Here is a 27,840-nt window from a genome sequence, read left to right as displayed (position 1 = left end):
TTATGTTTTGAAGTGCCCAAACATGGCTCTGCACAGGCTACTATTAGTGAGTCTTGTCTTTATCACAGGTAAGTGCTTTTGCTTGGATTCAATTATAATGGGATTTTAAAACTCCATTGTACATGCTTTGCATATTGTGTTATGAACAATAAAACCGAAATATTATTTAAATTATTCAATTTTATGGCATTATAAATGTTGATTTGATACATCTCTCAGGTCACTTTGGCTCAGTCTCAACCCAACACAGTAAGTAGTTACCCTTATACTGAAATACACATGTTGGGATTTTAAACCACTAGATCATCTGCATGTCATGTAAGATGTATCTGATTTACAAATAGTGCACAGGTGTAAAACAATGCATGGCTAGGCAATTTCCTATAGTTTATTCGTTTTTATATTATTATATACATTATTATTTTATTTGAATTACATGTAATTATTTAATTCATTATAATACCCTCTAAATTGTCATGTATATTAATTTGTAGCAACAAAATATATTTATCTTGCTTCCACTATTTTTTCAGATGTCTGCAAGACCTTTGGCAGTGGGGTCATGCAGACTTTCAATGGGACCATGTTTCATGTGAAAACCACATGTACTGTAACACTGACACACTTCACTTATAATGGAGTTGAATGTTTTATCTCTGTCCAGCGTGATAAAACTGGCTTCATGAAGAGAGTTGAGATTTTGGTGAATAAAATTTCTACCATCATTCAGGATGGAAACCTCACTGTGGAAGGAAACAGGTATTTCACACGACACCTGGAATAAATAGAAGAATGAGATATTAATTAATCATTACTTCCTTAGACTTAATTGACAGCCTTCAATGATAGAGACTTAAAAAGCACTTTTGTACATCACTCTGGATAAGGACTTCTGCTAAATGCTCTGAATATAAATTAATATTAATCCATTTTTAACGTATTATATTTTTATGTTTAATTAGAAGTGAATACTGCACATGTAAACTATCCTTATTGATTAAAGTCAAATAACATGTTACTGTATTTAGTTATTCTGCAAGATTACAGGAAAATTATATTTTTTATATGTTTAGCCTTATGTTTTATTACTTTCTGGTTTGCAAATATTTAAATGATTTCTGTTAAAACATTTTTAAATTAGCCATCACATGCAATTGTATTTTCATGGATTCGATACTTACTGATGTTTTTATGATATACTTTTACAGAGTCTCTCTGCCCTATTCCCAGACCTATCTGAGGGTATATAGATTTGGCATTTATACCAGGCTTAACTGCAAAGTTCTGCCACTTTCTGTCACCTGGTATACTTTACCTGATGGTGTCACTTCACTTTGGGTTAGTACAGCAAATCAGCAAGACGTTTTGAGTATCTCTATACAATCGCAATTACAAATAATTATTCAGAGTGAATGGGTGAACGGATAAGTCAGTCTGAAAGGTAAATTTGAAGATAGGTAAATCTGAATACAAATTTTGATCAGTGGAAAATAATTTAAGCTATACATATTTACAATGTACACATTTGTTTGTAAGTAATATAATAATTATCATACACACCTATTATAAAGTTCTTGATATAACTCTCTTCCTGCTGTTAACATATGCTGATCATCCTTAACATTAAGTCTACCTGTCAAACATTGTTTAGGTCCCCCTTGTAAAGACAAAACATCTTTTTGTATAGACCCGTCTAGGTATAGACTTAACAAAAGACCTTTGAAGGTGTGCTATAGAATCCAGTGCCAAGATGTTAGCAGCAGATACACAGCAGTTGTGAGATCAGACTTGTTTGTCCAGAACAGCCCACAGATACTTAATCAGCCATAATATCTAAGGAAGTTAGAGGCTATGTCAAAACCTTAAACTCTTTGTCATGTTTTTTTACACCATTCCTGAACATTTGTATAAGTGTGACAGGGAGCATTATCCAACTGAAAGTGGCCACTGACATTAGGAATACCATTACCTTGTACTTGAGCTGCAACAAAGCACATGAACATGCCACATGATGCACATGAAAGAAAATGTGACTCATTAGACTAAGCCACCTTCTTCCATTGCTCCATGGTCCAGTTCTGATGCTCACGTGCCTATTGTAGGCACTTTCTGCTGTGGACCAGGGTTCAAGATACAATGCATTGTGTTTTGATACCTTTCTACCATATCCAGCATTAACTTTTTTCAACAATTTGTAATACAGTAGCTCTTCTGTGGATTTGCTCCTTTGCTCCCCTCATGTATTAGCGAGCCTTAAATGCCCATGACCCTGTAAGTACTAACCACTGCATACAAGGAACACCCAACAAGATCTGCTGTTTTAGAGATGTTCTGACCCAGTCATTTGCCCATTTTAACTGCTTCCAAAACATCAACCTGGAGAATTTAATTTATTTAATTTATCATTTAATTTATCCCAACCCATGATGAGTGCCAGTGTAGCAAGTAAAACAAAGTTATTCGCTTTAACTTTCAGTGGATTTAATGTTATGGCTGATCAGTGTAACTTCATTAAATCATAAGAGAAGAACATCTATGTAACTTAGGTGTTAGACATCTTTAAGCGGACCATTGTGTTTGATAAACCTTAATAGATGTACTATTTGTAGAAAGACATCAGGGTTTTAAAATAACCTTGAAAAAATATTTGTACAAGATTTAGTCAACACACACATACACACACACTAGATGTGGTAGTATGCTTACAATTTTACTGTCTTATTATGTATTATAGGTGCAACTGGACATGGCCTCAATGGATGTGATGACTGGGATATGTGGGAGTATGAGTTCATCAGGTTCATGTCAAAATTCAGCTATGCAATTATGTCTCTTTTATGTTTTATTAAAATTATTAAGTTTTCTTAAGGTTTATGAGCATATCTCAGCAATTTTATTTTATTTTTCCAGAAACGCAGCTTCTTGCAAATAATATCATGCGTGGTAATTGTTTGACTGAAGATTCCATTCAAGCAGATGATAACAATGGGGTAAGGATTCCAAAAACACCCCTATTTCAGAGAGCCACAGGATTCTGGAAACTAGTTCTTAAATTGTATCAACCTGAAACTAGATAATATCTCAGAAATTGTGTATAAGGAGCTAAATGAGTTTTACTTGCAGCATATTTTTTTTATTGTTTCTTTAGAATTAAAGTGACAAGTGTTCTATTAATGTTGTCTTACCTAATAATTTGTAAAGGTGTATCACCTTTTACCCCAACAAACATATTAGGAAACAGCTAAATCTGAAATACAGCAAAATTAAAAAAAAACATTAATTGCAAATATGTTACCTCAGAGAAGTAGAAAAAAGTGGAAAAAAGGTCTTCTGGTCCTCTGAAATGTATAAGCAGGATTTCCTCTCTTTCTTAAACTGTAGAATCTAATAGCTGAAAGACTTTCACTTTTCAATATGAAACATTGGATATCATTACCATGCTATGCCAAATTTTGCATTCAATACAAATTCTAGCAACCACGACACAATCAAATGCATGCATGAATAAATCAAACATTGTTTTATTTTACAGATCTGTACAAATTTTAAGAGTCAGGCCAGAGAATGCACTGCAGATTTCGATGATTTTCTAAGTCTCTGCCTGAAAAACATGTACAATGCACATAAGTTGGTACAATGTGCTTTCTATGAGGAGTTCCTTCGCTCCTGTGATGTTGAAAGTGAAAATAAAATGGAAAAATTTCGATCTATAATTTCATGTGGTAAGTGTGCTTCTTTAGCAGAGCATATTATTTAAAGGGCTACATTATTCACAAATTATATTAAAAATGATAAATGTGAAATTCCCTGCAGAGGCACATCGCTGTCCTGGAGATTTGCAATATAAGGATCAAGCTGTTGCTTTTCCTCCCACCTGCTCCAATCCCCAGCTTCAGACAGATTTCAAAACCAGCACTTGCCTTCCTCAAACTGGTGTGTATTCTTTAATTCTCAGTACTGCATTGGGAATGATAGCCATCAACCAGCAATTTTAAAGTGTGCTTAATTATTAAGTACATTGGAACACTGATAGCATAAGCAAAGTAATGACAAATGTAGGTTATCAGCTCATGGTTTTGTTTAAGCTTGTGCAATTTTCCCTACTTGACCCGATAACCTGAAGAAGACAGGACAATGAGGATTTCCTCCATTTCATATGTAATGAGAATGGAGAACAAGGGCAATTTTAGGTAGATTCTTCAGTAATATGAAGTAAACTGCAAAACAAAACACCATTGTACGGAACCAACCTTTCATTGTTCTAATTGTATTCTTCTTTGCTTTCTTTCTTACAGGTTGAGACATGTATATTTAATTTATCATAAAGTGAACCTTGTCATTTGTTTTTCCACACTTGCTCTTTTACTCACTCTCTCTCTTTTTTTCTCTTCCTTATTCTTTCAGGTTTGGTCCTGAACAATCTAGAAGAAGGCTACCACAGTATTAAGGTGGAGGACTGTCCTTGTTTGCACAGGGGAATTATTTATAATCCTGGTCAAAGCCACAGCACAAAGTGCCAAAATTGGTGAGAACATTCAGCACTAATGTTCTTGTCATATGTTCTAATTAGGTCTGGTCTCATAAGATTTTTGTAGTGCTCTAGTGAACACACTTTAACCTCTGTTTTTGTCTTAGTAAATGCATTAAAGGAAAATGGATCTGCTCAGCTAACACCTGTGTGACTCCATGTACCATTGAAGGCTGGTTTGTCAGAACCTTTGATGGAAAAGAATATTCTCTACCTGGAAAATGTACCTACATGGCTGCAAGGGTAAGTTGAAGAAAATCACATGTAGTTTTTAAATGAAGGTTTTTATTATTAAGGGAAAACAAAATCCAAACCTGCAGGCCTCAAAACATTCTAGATAAAAAAACTATTGTAAGGGCATCTCCTGTGCACAGCACATATCAGGTCATCCCATAGTTTGATCCAACTCGGGGCTCTGGTAGCTCTTTCATAAACATTGATCTTAATTTGTTTAAGCCATTGCTTTGTTTATTTGGATGTAAGCCTTTGTCAGTGTTTTTGCTGAACCAACAAATACATTTTCCTCTGCAGCTTACTAGCAGACACCTGACTATTTTTCACATTTTTTTGACACTCTCTCTATATTTATGTATACTGCAATGCTAATTCTAATTAGAATAGATACAATATACCATTTCTTTTCACAGGGACTAAACTGGACTGTGACCATCAAGGTTTCTGATGTGACAATAGGAGAATTGTGCCTTAAAGTGTTTAAGGTGTGTTTCCTTTATATTCAATTCAATTCAATTCAATTCAATATTTGTATAGTGCTTTCTCGTAATTGACATTGTCTCAAAGCAGCTTTACAGAAGTATGAACATACTTATACTCTTGCCAGATATTTTTACAAAGTGGTTTGACTATATTTGTGTATATTTAGGAACAATACACCTTCTCATTAAACCGTGTACAATTTGGGGAAAATGCCACGGTCACAGATTTGTTACAGACTGGTAAGTTTTCTACAAAACAAATATGATTTATGTTTTATGAAGGTTTATGTCTCTAGTTATGGCAGACAAACAGATAAAAAATGTGTAGTGAAAAAAATTACATATATAGTGAACTCTATAAAAGGCCAAGGATACAAGCTGAAATTCTCAATCACAATTGATTTGTCACCAACCAATAAAGGTTTTCCTTTTTAAATGCTTGTATGATTGGTGAAACTCATTGTTCTGAAACATGTTTTTGTAAGCTGAAATGACCACATTTTTTCTGCATAAACACAAGCATATTATATACTACTTTTTAGGGTTGTCAAGTATAAACTGATTAGAGCAGATTGATTGGTGAAACAATAGTCAAGAGTCATTACATCATAATGTCATTACTTTAGATGTGAACCTGTAGCAGCCAATGGAAAGCCACATAAACTAATAATCTGTAGTTATCAAATTAATAAACAATTAAAAAAAAGCATCATGGGAAAAGCATCCTAGTAATATGTAAAGATAATGATGACCAAGTAATTTTTTTTCTTCACAATATAAAAATAAAAAACTAAATGTAATAGAGTAAATGTAACTTGCTACCAGTCTCATACAAGTAAAACATTTCATTTTCCATTTAAGAACATGTGAAAGTCTACTGGCAGTCTTCAATGTTTGTTATGGTCCAGACATCTTTTGGAATGAAGATGCAAGTCCAAGTTTCTCCTGAAGTTCAAATGTACTTGTATTTACCTCAGAGAGATGCAACTACAGGTATAAAACTGTTCATTGTGCAGAGCATATACACAATATGGCCAATGACTAAGCACCTTAGTTCCTCTAATTTATGTGTTGATGTATGTACATCTCATCATTACAGGTCTTTGTGGATCAAACAACAACAACACAGAAGATGACTTCACTACGAGCAGTGGTATTGTGGAAAACTCAGCTCAGTCGTTTGCTCGATCGTGGGCGCTTGGGGACTGCAAGGCAGATATTCCCACTGAATGCAGCAATACTGGCAATGGTACAGCTGTTCTTTTTATCATAGGAAAGGAAAGGAAAACATGAAAACAATATTGATTTACTTGATATTTCCTTCTTGTGTGTGCATTAAGTTGTTTTTTTTTGGTGAAAAATACAATGTGTATTGTACCTTACTTCTATGTAGCGATATTTGCTGAAGATCAGTGCAACCAGCTGTCAGACCTAAATGGTGTGTTTGCCCAGTGCCATGAATATGTGGCCGTTAACTCTTATTTACGGGTAAGAAACAACAGATAGTTACATTTTCTTTTACTTAGTGAACAATTGCAACAATTAGAAATGTTTTCTTTAAATTTCCAGGCCTGCATTCAGAGAACCTGCCAAGCTTCCTCTGGCTTACAGGACCGTGTCTGTGTTGGCCTGGGAAACTATGCTAAAGCCTGTGCCAGTCAGGACATCATCATTGGTGACTGGAGAGCAGAAACAGCCTGCAGTGAGTCTATTTTAAGTACCAAACTACTGAATTGTAAGCAATACAAGCAAAACATTACAAGCCAGATTAATCATATTGGCATTAACTTATAATTATAAACTATATAATACAATATTAAAGTTTTGAATAATTAATAGCAATACATAAAATACAATAGAATACGGGTTAAATTACAATTTAAAATTTGAGAATTTAATTAACCACAAGTTAATCACACGGAATGCATTGTATCGAATATACATATAAATCACCCCAATCAATGTATTCTGTTATAGATCATTTTCCAATTTTACACAAAATTCCCCGAATGACGTGTAAAACTATAAACATACAACACAACTTCCCACTAACAAAGCAAAGAAAGCTAACATTTAAATACTCAAGGACATTACTTAACACAGTTTCCTGTTAATAATAATAACCAAAATAACTTATATAATAACTTACTTAAATATATGTAGTAGGTTTTAAATTATGATTTATATGAGAAACTGATGTCAATAAAATTTTATGTTGAAAAATTAAAAGATTCAAGGGTTCAAAGATTCAAGCTTCAAATTTGTTACCAATGATTTCATATTTACAGTACTTTACTCTGTGTTCCAGCTCCTTCTTGTGAGAGCAATCTGAGGTTTGATTACACCATGCAGGCATGTAATCGAACATGCCGCTCATTGTCTGGTCCAGACCCAACCTGTGACATGCCAGATGACCCAGTGGAGGGCTGCGGATGCCCACATGGCACCCATCTCAACACACCACTAAGGTGCAGCCCTCGTGCCCTCTGCCAATGCAACTACCCAGGTGGAACAACTCCTCCAGGTCCTGTGGTTATTGATGGACGCAGTTGGTATGCTCTGCTTTTCAATCACATTCACATTTATTTTGGAATAAATGACTAACTACAGAATTCTAAGTACTTACTCCAGTAAAATGAATAGACACATTTTAGCATGTTTTAGAATATACTTTTATTTAAATATGTTTTTTTCTTTGCAAAATCATGTTTACTACATTTACAGAAGCATATGCAAAAAAAAAACAAAAAACAAACATTTACATTTATAATGAAACAAATGAAATGTAATAGAAATATAATTGAATTATAATTGAATTATGCTGGATATTTGTTTTGCAGCCTGTGTGAAAACGGAAATCTCCAGTGTTCAAACGTTTGTGGTAAAGATTTCCTTCTTTTATATGTGGAATATTGAGTTGTTAATAACTAACTAGTCATACATTATTACGAATGTGGACATTAGAGGGTATAGTGGCTAAATATTAGTGGATTACATATAGTGGATAGTTTTATAATCAACCAATAGTATGGCAAGCAGAGCTATGCAAAAACTCGTACAGAAATAGATCAAGAGGGTTAATTAATTGTTTATATCAAACATAAGAATGAGAGGGGAAATGTCATGTCAGTGGAATTGATTATGGACTGCTTGTGAGTGCTAGATGGATAGTTTTTATATTGCAAAAACAACACATACAACAATCTAGACTTTACATAGTATAGTGCAACAAACAAAGACATTTATGGGCATAAATATTTTGGTGATGACCTGATTGTTAACTCAAACAGACAGTCTATTAAAGTGTGGTGAACAGAAAATATTCTGTTCTCAGTGGTTGTGGGTGGGCTGCAACAACAGAAGACTGATTTGGGTTTTATTCCTGTCATCCCAGTATAGGAATCTGAGGCTACAGTGAGCACAATTTCACTGAGACTAGACAGTTTCCAAATAAAATACGATGAAGTGATATTTTTCCGGTGTTTATCTGTTAAGGATTTGTCAAGCTCCTGACCTGTACCTGGGTTTATGCCCTCTGAAGGATATAACGTATAATTCCAACCTATTTGGATTGCAATTGGATTAATAATTGTATAGCATCAACTGCTATTGTGTCATAAATAAGAAACCTTTAATTTTGTTCTAACTTTGTCCTCTAGACTGTCCACATGGACAAATATGTGTCCATTGTGCACAAGCACCAGTAAACACAGCGCAAAAGACATGTAAAGGCCTGAGCAATCCATCTGTGAGTATTTCTATATCAGATTCCAAGCTACCACATTGCATTACGAATGAGCTGAGATATAATTGAATCCATAAAACAATAAATAAAAAATAATTAAATAATTATTTAATTATTTAAATAATTAATAATTAAAATTGGGGGGCATGGTGGCTTAGTGGTTAGCACGTTCGCCTCACACCTCCAGGGTTGGGGGTTCGATTCCCGCCTCCGCCTTGTGTGTGTGGAGTTTGCATGTTCTCCCCGTGCCTCGGGGGTTTCCTCCGGGTACTCCGGTTTCCTCCCCTGGTCCAAAGACATGCATGGTAGGTTGATTGGCATCTCTGGAAAAATTGTCCATAGTGTGTGATTGCGTGAGTGAATGAGTGTGTGTGCCCTGCGATGGGTTGACACTCCATCCAGGGTGTATCCTGCCTTGATGCCCGATGGCGCCTGAGATAGGCACAGGCTCCCCGTGACCCGAGGTAGTTCGGATAAGCGTTGGAAAATTAATGAATGAATGAATAATTAAAATTTCATAGACACAGAAAAGATTATGTCAATTGCTTCTATAAATCAGACAATAAATTTGTTCATATACATTTGAAAATATGCTCAATATCAGACAATATGACCATAAAAAAGTAAGAATGAATCTATGTACATTGATGCACATTCATTTTACATCATGGCTCTGAGACAGAAGTCATAACTTTTAACATTTATAAATTAAAGTGATGATTTTCTATTTCTGATTTGCCTTCACAGAGTTCTGATCAGAGTTGTATCAGTGGCTGTTACTGTCCAGAAGGCCAGTATGCAGACCATAATGGCAGCTGTGTGACTCGAGAGAAGTGCACATGTGAATTCATGGGTATGGTTTATGCATCTGGGCAGGTCGTGGAGTCGAACTGTAAGACATGGTAAATTAAATGTTTTATGATTTCAAATTAAACTTAACTAGAAACAAGATAAAGAAACAGGTTATCTATTTTCTTTATTTGTTGATGATTGCTTTTACAGTAGCCTTTACAGTGAGCCACGGTATGTTTAATCTTTAGAAAACAATTATGATACCGTTCAACAATTGATATACCATGCATTCTTTGTAAGCTCTTTGCGGATATGCCTGCAGTCATAGATAAAAACAAGAAAATCCTACAGAAATAGTTATTTATGTGGGGTTAATCATTAATGATAATTTAATTGATGACAGTTGTAGTGTATCACTTAATTTTTATATGCTGTAATCCACATTTAGGATTTAAAAGTTTAAACTGATGAGTCTGAATCAAATCAATTAACAATTTGATTTTTCTAAATCTTAAAATCGTTTCAATTTAATGGGGGTAGATAGAAACTATTGCAGTGTTGGTGCTTACATGTTAAACCTCATCATTCAGCACATGCAGAGGAGGACAGTGGGACTGTAAAGGTGATCCATGCCCAGGAGTGTGTGAAGTGTTTGGAAATGGACAATATAAGACCTTTGATTCCAAATGGTATCGTTTTGATGGCCACTGTCAGTACACTCTGGTAGAGGTGAGTCATGTTCCTACATATAGAAACAACAAATCTGATTAGAAAAAATAATTAAAAAAAATAAATGATATATATATATATATATATATATATATATATATATATATACATATATATATATATATGTATATATATATATATATGTATATATATATATATATATATATATATATATATATATATATATATATATACACATACACACACACATATAGTTAGAATGACTATTAAAAATGTTAAAGGACACTCATTGAAATATTTGTACATGTGTGTGTATGTGTGTGTTAGGATGTGGGCCCCAGTAAGCTGTTTTCCATTAAAGCAGAGAGTGTCCCTTGCTGTGATGAAGTTTTAACATGTTCCCGGGACATTTCAGTGAAACTCAAGGTACCTGAATATTTATGTTTCTTTATCCTACCAAGCATTTTATGCATATGTTCACACTGTGAAGCTAAGTTTTCAACTCTGTGTTATTGTAAATATGGGTTAAAATCTGGGTTCAATTTTTATTTAAATAGGTTTTATTGTGACAAAATCATTTTTAAGGTTAATTTCTGCTGTTATTGAGGTTTCATTGTGATATATTAGTGGGTTTTGCTGTTCCCTTTGTCTTAAAATGTATTTGGATGATTTTTACTTTTACCATGGAATCGATTTTTATAATGTATATAATAAATATAAATATGCACTTTTCTCTTTAATGTTCCATACCTGTAATGAGTCTGTCTGTGTTTCTGTCCTGTTTCTGTCTGCTGTCTTTCCCTGTGGCTAATTGTTTGCTCCGCCCACTATTTGGTTTCCATGGACATTAATTGTACTCATTCATCTCCTCAGGTGTGTTGTCTTTGTCTTTGATTGTCTCTGCTTTGTCATTGGTTCCTGTCAGCTATATATACTCTGTTTGTTCACTTCCCTGGTGTTGGTCGTTGTCTGATGTTGGATGTTGGTGTGCCTGTTCCTGTGTCCTGTTAGCCCTGTTTGCTGCCTTGTTCTGTCTGTCTGCCTGTCTGTTCATCTGTTTCTTGTGTTTTGGACTATTAAACTCTAAACTGCATTTGGATCCTCACTCGCCTTTGTCCTGCACCGTAACAGAACGACCAACCAAATGGATCCAGCAGAGATTTTGTTTCGTTTATGTCAGGGGGATTCCCCACTAGAGGAATATGTAGAGGTGTTCTTGGACTTGTCCAATCAGGTGGATTTTGGGGAGAGGGTCCTCAAGGACCTGTTCCGGCATGGTTTAGAGGACGGGCTGCGCTACCTAGTGCCATTGGGCCGAGAGGTGGGGCCTTTCACGGACCTGGCCAACGTAGCGTTGCTCCTGGGCGGGTCCTCCCTAACCGTGCACAGGACAGAGTCGGACACCGGCCCTAAATATTTTTTGGGGGGGGGCAGTAGGCGTCGGGGTCCGTGGGCTGCGGAGCCAGGCCAGCCACGGACGCCCGAGGCCCCTACAGTACCTCGGTCCGACCCAGACCTGTGCACACCAGTGACCGAACCCGTCCACATGGGTGCCAGACCGGAAAGCTCAGGCGAGGCCCGGGGGAACCGGCTGATCGCCAAGCTGGCGGACACCCCGATGGCGTCGGTCCGGGCGGCCGGCATCCCTACGGCACCGGCTGGAGCACCGAAGGCACCTGAAACGCCCGAGCTTGCTGAAGCACATGAACCTGTTGAGGTTCCCGAACCTGCTGAAACGCCTGATCCTGCTGAAACGCCCGAACCCGCTGAAGCACTTGAACCCGCTGAAGCACATGAACCCGCCAAAGCGCCCGAACCCGCCGAAACGCCCGAACCTGCTGAAACGCCCGAGCTTGCTGAAGCACATGAACCTGTTGAGGTTCCCGAACCTGCTGAAACGCCTGAACCTGCTGAAACGCCCGAACCTGCTGAAGCACTTGAACCCGCCGAAGCGCCCGAACCCGCCGAAGCGCCCGAACCCGCCGAAGCGCCCGAACCCGCCGAAGCGCCCGAACCCGCCGAAGCGCCCGAACCTGCTGAAACGCCCGAACCTGCTGAACCCGCTGAAATACGGGATCCGACCGGGCCGACCGGGTCAACGGAACCAACCAGGTCGACAGAACCAGCCGAACCGACCGGGTCGATGGGACCGACTGGGTCAACCGAGCCAGCCGGACCGACCGGGTCAATGGAACCGACCGGGTCAACAGAACCAGCCGGGTCTACCAGGTCGACAGAACCAGCCGAACCGACCGGGTCGACGGAACAAGTGGTCCCCAGCTTTGTCTCCCTGTCTCTGTCAGTCTCTCCCTTTCCTGTCCATCTTTACAGGTTCAAAGCGCCTCCAGCACCACCCTGGCCGCCAACGCCGTTATGGTCTCTGGCCCGACCTGCAGCGCCACCCTGGCCTCCGGTCCTGCTCTGGTCGCTGGCTCTGCCTGCGGCGCCACCCTGGCCTCCGGTCCTGCTCTGGTCGCTGACTCTGCCTGCGGCGCCACCCTGGCCTCCGGTCCTGCTCTGGTCGCTGACTCTGCCTGCGGCGCCACCCTGGCCTCGGGTCCTGCTCTGGTCGCTGGCTCTGCCTGCGGCGCCACCCTGGCCTCCGGTCCTGCTCTGGTCGCTGGCTCTGCCTGCGGCGCCACCCTGGTCTCCGGTCCTGCTCTGGTCGCTGACTCTGCCTGCGGCGCCACCCTGGCCTCCGGTCCTGCTCTGGTCGCTGACTCTGCCTGCGGCGCCACCCTGGTCTCCGGTCCTGCTCTGGTCACTGACCCTGCCTGCGGCGCCACCCTGGTTTCCGGCTCCGCCCTGGCCTCCTGCTCTGCCGGCTCCGCCCTGGCCTCCTGCTCTGCCGGCTCCGCCCTGGCCTCCTGCTCTGCCGGCTCCGCCCTGGCCTCCTGCTCTGCCGGCTCCGCCCTGGCCTCCTGCTCTGCCGGCTCCGCCCTGGCCTCCTGCTCTGCCGGCTCCGCCCTGGCCTCCTGCTCTGCCGGCTCCGCCCTGGCCTCCTGCTCCGCCGGCTCCGCCCTGGCCTCCTGCTTCGCCGGCTCCGCCCTGGCCTCCTGCTTCGCCGGCTCCGCCCTGGCCTCCTGCTTCGCCGGCTCCGCCCTGGCCTCCTGCTTCGCCGGCTCCGCCCTGGCCTCCTGCTTCGCCGGCTCCGCCCTGGCCTCCTGCTTCGCCGGCTCCGCCCTGGCCTCCTGCTTCGCCGGCTCCGCCCTGGCCTCCAGCTTCGCCGGCTCTGCCCTGCCCTCTACCGCCACATGGACCTGGCCCGCCTTCCCGCCCCCTGTTCCGCCTCCGCTCCGCCGCCCCCCGGTTCTGCGTTGGAGTGTCTGGAATCCACTCCTAGGGGGGGGGCTCTGTAATGAGTCTGTCTGTGTTTCTGTCCTGTTTCTGTCTGCTGTCTTTCCCTGTGGCTAATTGTTTGCTCCGCCCACTATTTGGTTTCCATGGACATTAATTGTACTCATTCATCTCCTCAGGTGTGTTGTCTTTGTCTTTGATTGTCTCTGCTTTGTCATTGGTTCCTGTCAGCTATATATACTCTGTTTGTTCACTTCCCTGGTGTTGGTCGTTGTCTGATGTTGGATGTTGGTGTGCCTGTTCCTGTGTCCTGTTAGCCCTGTTTGCTGCCTTGTTCTGTCTGCCTGTCTGTTCATCTGTTTCTTGTGTTTTGGACTATTAAACTCTAAACTGCATTTGGATCCTCACTCGCCTTTGTCCTGCACCGTAACAATACCATTGTTTTAGAAAGACAGGATTGAAAATTTGAAATGCTACTAATGACATTTAATTAATCAAGTATACAGTATATCTATAGATTGTGTCATAATTTAAGTTTGTTGTAACTTAACAAAATTTATTAACCTTGAACAGAATGAAGTGACTCTAACTCTTCGTGATATGACCGTAACTGAAAGGCTCCTTGAAGGGTTGAATTTCAGTACTCCTTCACTGTACTCTGTCCACACTGTGGGTCTGTACATCATTATCTCCGTGCCAGAACTGAACCTGACTGTGATTTGGGACAAGCAAACCAGAATCAAAATTGAGTTGCAGACCGGATGGAATGTAAGGAGCATTGTATTTGTATTACCATGTGAACAGATTTCAGGAATGTTGACATGTATCTGAGATTTCACATTTTGGCCTAAACAAACCACCATGAATAGGTGTGCATAGCTTAGTGTTAACTTGCATGCCAAATGAGTGCCCAATCTGTATGCCAAAAGTCAACAGTCTGGAAATGTTTGTTGTCCTTTTGAAGTATGTACCTGTTGCTGTTTATGAATAGTTCTTTTTATTCATGTCAATTTCATAGTTGTGAATCCAAATACTTGTGTCTAGATTTTACTGTGCATCTCAAGCCTGTCTTGCTCATGGTTCTTTCGTGTGTGGACTGACAGGGTCGAGTGCGTGGACTGTGTGGTGATTTTGATGGAAAGCTAACGAATGACCTGCTGACGAGGAGCTCCTCTGTAGTCTTCAGCACACTGGAGTTTGGGAACAGCTGGAAGACAGCCGTGCCTCCCTGTTCGGATGTGACCCAGGAACTGTTTCCTTGTGAACGTCACTCATACTGTGCAGCTTGGGCAGAGAAACGCTGCATGATTCTACGCAGTGACATATTCAAAACCTGCCACCTAAAGGTTCTCTACCATGGATGTTTTTGAATAACTTTCATATTTCATTTTTTAAAACTTAGATAAAAAGATTTGTTAAAGAATCTTTTGTATTTTGCCTTTGTCCAAAAATTAATACACTTGATCAAATACATTTCTGAAATATGTTAAAACACTCTTATGTATATAGATTTTCAGAAGAAGCAACAACTTTTCATTGCATAATGTATGGCTTTGAAATAACTTGCAGGTTGATCCAACACCTTACTATCAGGCCTGTATTCTGGAGTCATGCTCCTGTGATTTTGAGGGCAAGTTTCTGGGATTCTGCACAGTTGTTGCAGCATATGCTGAGGCCTGCACAACTCAAAATGTCTGTATCAAATGGAGGACTCCTGATAGGTGCCGTAAGTATCTTGCAACATTGAAAACACATTTACTATTACTTTTTTTTTGGTATTTATAAAAAAACTTTTTTATAGAAAAAAAAGAAAGAAGCCATGCCCTTATAACAAATGATAATCATAAAATTACTTTCTAGTGTGTAGAAATATATTTGTACTGTGATTGTAAAATGTAATTATGTGTGCTTGCCTTCCACAGCGGTTTATTGTGACTATTATAATAAAGAGGGTCAGAGCAGCTGGCATTATGAAGCCTGTCCTCAACAAATTAAGACTTGCGGGAAAGACAACAAATTCTCTGGAAAGCTTGAAGGTTTTAATTTTTCACTTTGATGAATTTTCAATTATTTTTTAAATTTATGCCATAGTCCTGCTTTTTAGGCAGTAACAAATTTTGTAACTGAGTTTGGGATAAGGGTTTGGTTCCTAGGGGAGATAATGAAAGTTTATTAAGCGTTTATTTAAATTTCCATTTGAATCATTTTTCAAAATTCAAAATCGTTAACTGGCATATTTTTGGATAAGGTTGTTACCCACGGTGCCCTGCTGAGATTCCATATTATGATGAGAACAGAAAAATGTGTTCCAGTTTGAAAAACTGCACCTGTTATTTCAACAACACTGTGATAGAACCTGGTGCTACAGTGACTACACCCAATGGATGCTGGTTAGTTTGTATTTTGTATGGAAATATGAGCAAATGTTTTGTTACATGTCCTAAAAGCTTACCTTGTTTTTATCATAGTAACTGCAATGATGGGCAAATGATTTGTGGTGAGTTGTAATAATTTGTATATTTTTACACTGTTTTGTTTTAATCAAATTATGTGCTTTCAAAAAAAAAATAATAATCCCATGTATTAATGTACCACGGTGCCTTAGTGGACTGCATACCAAGCACAACTCCACCCACAACCAGAAGTACAGGAACCACATCTCAAACTACAACCAGAAGTGCAGGAACCTCAACTAAATTCATAACTACAAAAACAGTAAGCACAACACAAACTATAACTAGGAGTACAGGAACCACAATTCAAACAACTAAAGGAAGCACAGCTCCAACCACAACCAGAATTACAGGAAACACAACTCAAACAACAACTAAAGGAAGCACAACTCAAACTACAACTAAAGGAAGCACAACTCTAACCACAACTGAAAGTACATTAACCACAATTCAAACAACAACTAAAGGAACCACAACTCCAACCACAACCAGCAGTACAGGAAGCACAACTCGACCCACAACCAGAAGTACAGGAACCACAGCTCAAACTACAACTAAAGGAAGCACATCTCAAACTACAACTAAAGGAAGCACAACTCTAACCACAACCATAAGTACAGGAAGCACAACTCGACCCACAACCAGAATTACAGGAACCACAACTCAAACAACAACTAAAGGAAGCACAACTCCAACCACAACTAAAAGTACATTAACCACAATTCAAACAACAACTAAAGGAACCACAACTCCAACCACAACCAGCAGTACAGGAAGCACAACTCGACCCACAACCAGAAGTACAGGAACCACAGCTCAAACTACAACTAAAGGAAGCACATCTCAAACAACAACTAAAGGAAGCACAACTCAAACAACAACTAAAGGAAGCACAACTCTAACCACAATCAGAATTACAGGAACCACAACTCAAACAACAACTAAAGGAAGTACAACTCCAACCACAACCAGAAGTACAGGAAGCACAACTCAAACAACAACTAAAGGAAGCACAACTCAAACAACAACTAAAGGAAGCACAATTCTAACCACAACTAGAAGTACATTAACCACACTTCAAACAACAACTAAAGGAAGCACAACTCCAACCACAACCAGCAGTACAGGAAGCACAACTCGACCCACAACCAAAAGTACAGGAACCACATCTCAAACTACAACTAAAGGAAGCACATCTCAAACTACAACTAAAGGAAGCACAACTCGACCCACAACCACAATTACAGGAAGCACAACTCGACCCACAACCACAATTACAGGAACCACAACTCAAACAACAACTAAAGGAAGTACAACTCCAACCACAACCAGAAGTACAGGAAGCACAACTCAAACAACAACTAAAGGAAGCACAACTCTAACCACAACCATAAGTACAGGAAGCACAACTCGAACCACAACCAGAATTACAGGAACCACAACTCAAACAACAACTAAAGGAAGCACAACTCGACCCACAACCACAATTACAGGAAGCACAACTCGACCCACAACCACAATTACAGGAACCACAACTCAAACAACAACTAAAGGAAGTACAACTCCAACCACAACCAGAAATACAGGAAGCACAACTCAAACAACAACTAAAGGAAGCACAACTCAAACAACAACTAAAGGAAGCACAACTCGACCCACAACCACAATTACAGGAAGCACAACTCGACCCACAACCACAATTACAGGAACCACAACTCAAACAACAACTAAAGGAAGTACAACTCCAACCACGACCAGAAGTACAGGAAGCACAACTCAAACAACAACTAAAGGAAGCACAACTCTAACCACAACCATAAGTACAGGAAGCACAACTCGAACCACAACCAGAATTACAGGAACCACAATTCAAACAACAACTAAAGGAAGCACAACTCGACCCACAACCACAATTACAGGAAGCACAACTCGACCCACAACCACAATTACAGGAACCACAACGCAAACAACAACTAAAGGAAGCACAACTCAAACAACAACTAAAGGAAGCACAACTCTAACCACAACCATAAGTACAGGAAGCACAACTCGAACCACAACCAGAATTACAGGAAGCACAACTCAAACAACAACTAAAGGAAGCACAACTCGACCCACAACCACAATTACAGGAAGCACAACTCGACCCACAACCACAATTACAGGAACCACAACTCAAACAACAACTAAAGGAAGTACAACTCCAACCACAACCAGAAGTACAGGAAGCACAACTCAAACAACAACTAAAGGAAGCACAACTCAAACAACAACTAAAGGAAGCACAACTCTAACCACAACCATAAGTACAGGAAGCACAACTCGAACCACAACCAGAATTACAGGAAGCACAACTCAAACAACAACTAAAGGAAGCACAACTCGACCCACAACCACAATTACAGGAAGCACAACTCGACCCACAACCACAATTACAGGAACCACAACTCAAACAACAACTAAAGGAAGTACAACTCCAACCACAACCAGAAGTACAGGAAGCACAACTCAAACAACAACTAAAGGAAGCACAACTCAAACAACAACTAAAGGAAGCACAACTCTAACCACAACTAGAAGTACATTAACCACAATTCATACAACAACTAAAGGAAGCACAACTCCAACCACAACCAGCAGTACAGGAAGCACAACTCGACCCACAACCAAAAGTACAGGAACCACATCTCAAACTACAACTAAAGGAAGCACAACTATAACCACAACCATAAGTACAGGAAGCACAACTCGACCCACAACCAGAATTACAGGAACCACAGCTCAAACTACAACTAAAGGAAGCACAACTCGACCCACAACCAGAAGCACAGAAACCACGGCTCAAACTACAACCAAAGGAAGCACAACTCTAACCACAACCAGCAGTACAGGAAGCACAAGTCGGCCCACAACCAGAAGTACAGGAAGCACAACTGAATCAGAGTTTTCGGTAATAACTGGAACAGCAAAACCCATAAAGAATGGGAGTCAAGACATTGTGACTACAACAGAATTCACATCTAGAACCACAACTACAACTAAAGGTAGCACAACTCAATCCACAGCCAGAAATACAGGAAGCACAACTCGACCTACAACCAGAAGTACAGGAACCACAGCTCAATCTACAACTAAAATTACAGGAACCACAACTCAAACAACAACTAAAGGAAGCACAACTCCACCCACAACCAGAATTACAGGAACCACAACTCAAACAACAACTAAAGGAAGCACAACTCTAACCACAACCATAAGTACAGGAAGCACAACTCGACCCACAACCAGAATTACAGGAACCACAGCTCAAACTACAACTAAAGGAAGCACATCTCAAACTACATCTAAAGGAAGCACAACTCTAACCACAACCATAAGTACAAGAAGCACAACTCAACCCACAACCAGAAGCACAGGAACCACAGCTCAAACTACAACCAAAGAAAGCACAACTCGACCCACATCCAGCAGTACAGGAAGCACAACTGGACCCACAACCAGAAGCACAGGAACCACAGCTCAAACTACAACTAAAGGAAGCACAACTCTAACCACAACCGTAAGTACAGGAAGCACAACTCGACCCACGACCAGAAGTACAGGAACCACAACTCAAACTACAGCTAAAGGAAGTACAACTCCAACCACAACCAGAAGTACAGGAAGCACAACTCAAACAACAACCAGAAGTACAGGAAACACAACTCAAACTACAGCTAAAGTAACCTCAACTACAACCAGAAGTACATTAACCACAATTCAAACAACAACTAAAGGAAGCACAACTTCAACCACAACCAGAAGTTCAGTAACCACACCTAGAACCACATCCCAAAAAACAGGAAGCACAAGTAGTACAGCTACAACCAAATCCTCAACTACTCCAAGCACAACTCAAACCACAGGTATGTTCAGTTGTTTTATAAGACCTACCTGTACTTTTATAAGGGGGTGTAAAAATATTATTTACTTAGACCTGATATAAAGACACTTCTAATTCCAATAGTAATTGTTTTTCTTTTTTCATTTCTTTTTTTTTTTTTTGACAGATTGCAAGGATCTACATGGAAACAAATCATGGAAAAATGGTGATCAGTGGATTGACGGCTGCTACAATAATACTTGCATAATGGGTGGTATTACTGTTAGTCCTGTCAAATGCCCAGCACAGGTCAAGCCAGCGTGCCCCAGAAAAACTGAAAAGTTGGTAAAAGATAAGCAAGGCTGTTGTGAAAGATGGCAATGTGATTGTGAGTACAGTGGTCTTTTCTACTGTTTAAAAAAAATAAAAAAATCTGTCAATTAACCACAGTATAACACCCAGTTAGCCAGTAAATGAATGAATAAGTATATTTATCTTGTTTTATCCCACACCAAACATAAAAGCTTATTTAGGGCTATGATCTGAGTTTCTGTTCCTGTTTTTTTTAAGAGGTTGTATGCCGAGATTTCCCTATGCTTCCCTTAGGTCAATGTGATGTCTATGGAGACCCCCATTATACTACATTTGAAGGGCAGGACTTTGATTTCCTAGAAAACTGTACATATATTCTGGTGGAGGAAAGGACTCCACATCACCATCTCAGAATCAGTGTTGACAATTATTACTGTGAGCCATCTGCTTCTTGTGTTAAGGGTATCATTGTGAAGTATCATAACAGCACAGCAATACTTCAAGCCCTTCGGGTTCCTAAAAAAATAGTACAGGTAGGTCTATTTTTTCTAATTGCTATTTTATTGTTTTTACATATTGTACAAGATGCATGTTTAGGCTGTGTTTGTTTGAATCTGTTATATTTTCTAGGTTACTCTGAATAAAGTAACAATAAACCCACCTTATCAAGCAGATGGACTTAGGTTTGTGGGAACAAGTACCAATGTTTACATTTACATTGAAGAGATTCGCTCATACATCTCTCTCAGTGCAAGGAACACACTCCAAATCAATTTGGCAATGGAACACTTCTCTAATAACACACAGGGGCAGTGTGGTAGGTTTCCAGCATTTTAGCATGCTTTTTAAATGTGAATTAGTGTAGTTTATATAATTTATATCATGACATAGTGTAGTTTATCATTTAAGGTTCTACCTTCTATTTTCTTCCAGGTGTTTGTGGAGGTACATCATGTATGCGTAGGAATGGTTCTGCTGAGAGTGCGGGCTGCTGCGATAAGACTGCATTTGAGTGGATAGAGGATGATCCACAGAAACCTTACTGTCAACAGGTCCCCCGGCATGTCCCATGTTCTCCACCAATTACTCCAAAACCACCATGCAAGGCTCCTCTCTGTGAGCTCCTCAGACATAAGTAAGCTTTAGCTAGGTCTTCTTTAGCTCTGTTTGAACTTCAAGGTCATGGGACTTTTTCAAGGTTTTTGTCTCTAGATTTGCAAACATATTTTTCATAACAGATTATTTGAGTAAATGCACAATAGTTGGGGAAAGGGTTCAAACTTCTGGAATGTAAGGATGTTATACCGATTTATAATGATTTGTTGCATTTTATGGTTTTCAGCAGGACCTCAGCTTTGACAAAATTTTCTTACTTTTAGATAGAAAATCTAAAATCAACAATAAAAAAGGACTAAACTTTTTTTTTTAGAAAAAATGAGGAAAACACATTTTCAGGAAATAAAAAAGTCTGTTATGAATGTGTTATAGAATGTCTACATGTACATGTACTAAACAACTAGCATTAAAATAATTAAAATATAAATAATCTGTATGAAAGCCACTATTTACCCTCATTTGAAGGGAAAGGGGTATAAGACTTTTTATTGTCAAGTAGATGTACAGACAATTAACAGTGTGCTTTATTCTGATAAAAAAAATTTTTTTAATTAGATACAGAAGCAATTTACTTCCTAAAGTAATAGGTTCATGATAAGTAAATCATTTTGTATAATTTTATATTATTATTATTATTATTATTATTATTATTATTATTGTTTATTATTATTATTATTATTATTATATTCAAGTTTCCATCACTGAGTCATTAATAAATTCAGCTACAGTAGACGTTCGTGTTAAGACTACAATGAATTAAGAAATGGCCCTAAAGCTATTATTTAAGCTATTAAAGCTATTATTTAGAGCCATTTATCCTTTATAATAATAAAGGATAAATGGCTCTAATGGTTAATGGTTAGTTATGAGTAACTGCATGCCAAATTATCCTTTCTATGCTATCCACGTTTTTTCCCCAGTCTGGTCAAAAAACGTGGATAGCATAGAAAGGATAATTTGGCATGCAGTTACTCATAACTAACCGATAATTTATCTCTTAGAGGAGCCAGAAATTTTAACTATACCGCAGCAAAAACAAATTTACTAAAAAAATAGAACATAAGAAAAACAACAGAGACAACAGATATGAAAGATTACACTAAAACTAGAAGTCTACAGTATGTTTAACAATGCAGATAAAAGATCCAAGACACTGTCATGGGAAAATAATTTGTTTTGTTTTTCTTTTTTCATTTAAAGATTTTTTTGTAAATGTTACTAATGTATGTTTTCTGTTTCGATTTCAGTGTGTTCAGTGAATGCAGCAAGGATATTGATGTGGAGAAGCTAGTAAGTAACTGCAAGTTTGATTACTGTGTGGCCCGAAACAATGAAACTCTGTGCTCCCCACTAGAGCGTCTAGCTGATCACTGCAATAAGAAGGGCTTCTGTGTAGCCTGGAGAAATCTCACAAGTGGAATTTGTGGTAAGGTTGCCTTTTTACTTGAACGCCTGAGCCATATGCAGCAAATTTAGATGTCCTACTAGCTGGTAGATATCAAGATAATTTAGAAAATCTGTATTTAATTTCTTTTAAAAAGTTCAGAACCAAGGTTGACATGCAAACTTCCAAATGCAAAATTTGTAACAAGAACTACTGTAGGTTAAGTTGTCTGAAGTAATATGACAATACAATTGATAAAAGGTCAGGATAAAGCTGGATCACTCACAATTAACTGTTTCTACATAGAAACACATCCAAGCATTAAAAGAGTAAAACTTATAGACATTCTGTGTTTACTCTGCCAGAATTACTGTAAATGCTTTATTTTGTCCATTCTTTTATATGTTTTAAAGCATGTTTCCTTTTTCAGACGTTACTTGTCCTAAAGGAATGATTTTCGAAGAATGCCGGAGAACTCCAATTGATTTTTGTCGTGGCGGGTGAGAGCATGTTTGTTTGTTTGTTTACAAACAACTTATCTAGTTTTTTGTAACAATGCTTTTCATAGTTTTCATGAGTCTGTGTTATGTGTGTTCTTCACATAGTGTTCGTGTTCCTGGTGAAGATTTGGATACAATGAGGTCTGGCTGTTTCTGCCCAGACAGCCAACTACTTGCCGATCCACACAAAGACATCTGTGTATCTACATGCACTAGTGAGTTGTTTTTGTAATACAAATTGTTGCTGTGTGTTTGTCTATTGTTTTATCATTTCTGAGTAATTATTCTTAAACTGATATTTCCTGTGTTTCCTGTGATTATTCAGACTGTAAAGGCCCACTGGGAGAACCTATGCCGGTGAGATATTACCTATTACCTAGGATGCAATGTTAAAGATTCAAAAATGTTTCAAAACTTATTCAGAATTTACTGAGAAACTTCTAACATTAATAGAATGTTAACCCATATTAACCCAAACTGTACACACTTTTTTTTTTTTTTTTTAGATTTTTAAGAAAAGGCAATATTAAACACAACTCAAACACAAAAAAACATAATGTCTTTTCTACCAAGTCTCTAATTACACTCCAAATCTCTGTCTAAGGTTGGGGCAATATGGGAGTCAAATTGCCACATGTGTGAATGCAATAATCAAACACTGACAGAATGCTGGCCAAAACCGACACTTCCACCTCCCACATGCAGTCCTGGCTTTGTCCTTGTCCCTGGATGCTGCAACAACCAGATATGTGGTAAATTATCACTTTGGCCTCTATGTGCTGTTATCTTCATTTATTTTCTTCATTAATTTAATTTAATTTCCATTTTAAATAGACTACTTGGTTTAATTTGAATAAATTGAACATAAAAGTATAAAGTGATGTCTATTTATTTCTATCTAATTATTAAGAGAAAGATATTGATACCAAGCATTTTAAGGTCAATAATTGTACCTTATTGTTGTAAAATCTGAAGAGAAGGTCTGTTAATCAACAAGACATTCATGGTGTTTGCACGAAACATGACAAAAATGCCTAAGATATAATTAGCGGTCTCTACATTGTTTGCTTTATCTCTTAAGCATGGATTTTTTTGTACATTTCTTATCATGTATAGTATGGATCACCTTTCAAACACTAATGCATATTGTCACTTTTTAACACCTAACTTGTTAAGAAATAATGTATTTCTGGATTGTTGTAATTAGCATCGCTTTCCCGTTTCTCTTACAGTTGAGCAGACTTGTGAATACAATAGAACAACATATAAGGTGAGTTCCCCCATTTTTTGTCTATGTGCAGTGAGACTATAGAAAGTATAATAATTTAACAGAAATATGAATCGTAGAATAATGTTAAAGACAATGATGAGATACACATAATGAGTTTCACATAATTTTATAAATTATAGAATGCTTTCCTTTAATTAGCATTTAATTGTTATTGTTTAATTAATAACAAAACTATTGTGAAATGGTATGTTTAAAGTGGCTCCAACAGTATTTGGAAACTTCTGCCACATTTACAGAAGTGTGAATTTTATTGCATTAGAAAACATGCAAACACAAGTGGCAAAAAAAGAGATAATATGGTTTATAAAATACTGTATGGAGCTGTGTTTCATTACATGAATGTGTCTGTGGACACGGGGATAAAAGCAGAACCAAATGCAGATATAACAAAATAAACAGATTTATTTAAAAAACACAGAAGATAAATACACAGTAACATGAAACAGGAACAGAAACACAAAAGCAGACAAAAGAAGAGGACTCCACAAAGCTAACTGCAATTCGGAGGAAATAAATACACATAATTAAACCAATTACAAACAGGTGAGTATTACAAGACATGTGACAGAAAACACACTGCCTGAACACCCCATAATGTTCCAGCAGACAATGTTGTCGTGGACGTTTTGAGGTTTGAGAGAATTAAAGCATAAAATATCACACTGGTAGGCATGGGCAAGAGTAAAATGGTTTCACGTTTTTATTGTGATCAGCTGCGCAGCAGGACCCAACACTCCGCGTGTAACATGAGAGAGGAAGGGCCCCGATCATTGATAACATCAGGATATTTTAGACAGGATTCAAATGAAACAGGACATGTAAAAGCAAAACATCATCAACCATTGGCTTAGAAGCATCGCCTGCTCATCTTCTGACCAAGCTACAGTAATCTGTACCTATCAAGGTCCCACGGGAACTACCAAGGTCTCACGGGAAAGGTCTACTGGAAGCTGTTTTAGGAAAACAACTGCAATCTCTAGTCACAATAACAGAAGCATAGAAGGACAGGTTCTTATGAACATCTCTAAAGTGAAAATTTCCACTACAATATCCAAGCAGAAGTCCTGACAGTAACAAGTAGAGTTGCCCCATCTTCTAGAACCCAAATGAATCCTTTGGTATATATAATTAGAATAGTGATCAATTTCTTCCAGTTGAATATTTATGGCTGTTGTAAATGCATGATAAGCTATTTATACTTTATAACACTAACACTAAAATAACAAATGAGAGAAAAAACAAGTGGATAAATTAAAGTGTATTGTACTGATGTTTTTTTCATGGACACCTCAGGTGGGTGAAACATGGAGGAACCCTAAGAGCCCGTGTCTATCATATCGCTGTACAAATGCAGGCACTGAAATAGAGCGGACTGTGTGTCCACAACAGTTTTGTCCTGAGGTGAGCTCAATTATAACACATTTAATGTTTGGAAACTTAGCATATAGTATTACTGATATGGATCTTGAATTCTGTCTGACCACCTGATCTGTGCATATCTAGGAACTCCAAGTTTGGGATGAGCATCATTGCTGCTATTCATGTACGTGAAACATCTTTTTATTATTATTTCTCTTTGAAGCAAACACAGTGCAATATTTTGGAAGGATTTGGAACATTTACAAAATTTATAGTGTATAGATACATTTACAGGGATTCTATGAAAAACAAATGTTGTTTTAAATCCTTTAATCATATCAGTCAAATATTTTATATAATCAAAATCCTAATTAATTATTTTTAATAATTTATAACAGACACCACAGTCATTATTTGTGCTGACACACACACACACGCACACACACATGCACACACACACCTTACTTAATGTTTAATATGGTTCTCATGAGGTTTGTATAAATATTCTAGGCAACACAACGTGTGGAGTCAGGTTGTCCAGAATGACTGTAGAGAACTGCACCATGGAAGTGATGCTGCCCACCTGTGATGGAAACTGTGCATCAAGTTCCCTGTAAGACTTTCTGTTTATTAAGATTTTTTGGCCATAGTTAACCTTTACAAGGGATACGCCTATATGAATAAGATTTATAAATATAAGCCTAAATAAACACATTTTTAATAATAAACTCACATGCTAACAGATCAACACCCACCATCACAAGCATGTTTACCTCAATCGAGGTTCGATTACTATGTCCTCTTTGTATACTTGGAGTTTGCACATTATTCCTATGCTTTGGCAGTTTCCTCTCCAAGTCCAAATACAAGCATGGTAGGCTGATTGGCATCTCTACATTTTCTGTAGTGTGTGATTTCCACAAATGGTTGTCACCACTTACAAACCTCATACACTACACACTAGATCATTGGCAGACTAACTGTTTTTTTTAGGCAGACCACTGCATTTGTTTGATCACACTAGGCTCTTAACGCAATGTGATCTTTGCAGGCAAGAATGAAAAGTACATTTTAGTGTTTAAAATTTTAAAAGATTTCATGTTCTAGAAAGTTGTATGTTTACGGTTGTGTTATGTGCTGTTTTATAGGTGGGTAAAGTCTGGGAAAGAGCTGTGGAATAATCAGACCTGCTGCAGAGCAAAAGCCTATGAGGAAAAAACGATTTCTCTGAACTGTGGTAGAGCTACAGCTACTGAATACACCTACAGACACATCACTAGCTGTGAGTGTCAGCATGAAAAATTGGACCATGAAAGATAAAAAATAACAATGCAATGGTCATTGAACCTGGTGTTTAAAACTATAATCCATAAATATATCTGGTGTAATTTGATTTGCATGACTTAATATTTTTTAAATGATCAATGCATTATGATTTTTTCTTAATATCTTGTGTTTTCCGCTTCCTACTGTGATTATTCAGTGCCAAAAATTCACAGGAATTCCTTGTGAGATTTTTGATTTTTTTCACTACATATTCTAATTCATCTGATTAAATACTAAAATTGAAGAATATCAAGTCTAAATGGAAATGTAATAAATATCAATAGTCATGGACTAATTTCTTTTTTTCTTTCTTTTCAAGAATATGTGTAAATGATCATCTATAATCTCTTAACAATGTATTTATATGGTATAATCAGTGATTAAAGAAATGCAAAGTATTGTGTGGCTATTTTATTTTATGTTCAACATTTCAAATATACTGTATATACAGTAAAGTTTTATAATATGT

The 27,840-nt window shown here is 38.3% G+C and overlaps 1 protein-coding gene across 4 annotated transcripts; it reads left to right on the top strand.

The window, feature by feature from the left end:
* LOC132858787 (mucin-2-like) lies at positions 1-27,675 on the top strand. 4 transcript variants are annotated; one of them, XM_060889244.1, is made up of 44 exons: positions 1-68; positions 220-249; positions 534-759; positions 1,209-1,338; positions 2,735-2,798; positions 2,911-2,990; positions 3,533-3,722; positions 3,814-3,933; positions 4,405-4,525; positions 4,636-4,771; positions 5,176-5,247; positions 5,412-5,484; positions 6,106-6,237; positions 6,344-6,493; positions 6,638-6,732; positions 6,814-6,946; positions 7,553-7,796; positions 8,085-8,125; positions 8,904-8,992; positions 9,737-9,891; positions 10,372-10,510; positions 10,799-10,897; positions 14,342-14,536; positions 14,872-15,114; positions 15,338-15,494; positions 15,691-15,804; positions 16,017-16,158; positions 16,237-16,268; positions 16,368-17,600; positions 17,667-20,126; positions 20,271-20,471; positions 20,690-20,928; positions 21,026-21,212; positions 21,329-21,530; positions 22,759-22,937; positions 23,326-23,395; positions 23,501-23,610; positions 23,721-23,752; positions 24,000-24,147; positions 24,628-24,665; positions 25,980-26,087; positions 26,190-26,229; positions 26,556-26,658; positions 27,194-27,675. In XM_060889244.1, exons 1-44 carry the CDS (start codon positions 23-25, stop codon positions 27,363-27,365), a joined length of 8,970 nt encoding a protein of 2,989 aa, XP_060745227.1. In that variant the 5' UTR covers positions 1-22; the 3' UTR covers positions 27,366-27,675. The 4 variants fall into 4 exon arrangements, with proteins under 4 accessions (XP_060745227.1, XP_060745228.1, XP_060745226.1 ...); XM_060889245.1 differs by having other exon boundaries at positions 16,368-18,026; positions 18,093-20,126; XM_060889243.1 differs by having other exon boundaries at positions 16,237-16,265; positions 16,374-20,126.
* Positions 27,676-27,840: the final 165 nt, after the last annotated feature.

The sequence above is a fragment of the Tachysurus vachellii genome, chromosome 16 (assembly GCF_030014155.1).
Source record: "Tachysurus vachellii isolate PV-2020 chromosome 16, HZAU_Pvac_v1, whole genome shotgun sequence".
Classification (NCBI taxonomy): domain Eukaryota; kingdom Metazoa; phylum Chordata; class Actinopteri; order Siluriformes; family Bagridae; genus Tachysurus; species Tachysurus vachellii.
Note: the sequence above shows the minus strand (reverse complement) of the source record. Positions and strands in the feature narration are given on the sequence as shown.

Bases quoted from the DNA above. Each gene is read 5' to 3' on its own strand.
- LOC132858787 (XM_060889242.1), top strand. From the start codon at position 23: ATGGCTCTGCACAGGCTACTATTAGTGAGTCTTGTCTTTATCACAG. The intron at 6,947-7,552 runs GTGAGTCTATTT...TCTGTGTTCCAG, and splicing joins GAGAGCAGAAACAGCCTGCA to CTCCTTCTTGTGAGAGCAAT. The intron at 20,127-20,270 runs GTATGTTCAGTT...TTTTTTTGACAG, and splicing joins AAGCACAACTCAAACCACAG to ATTGCAAGGATCTACATGGA.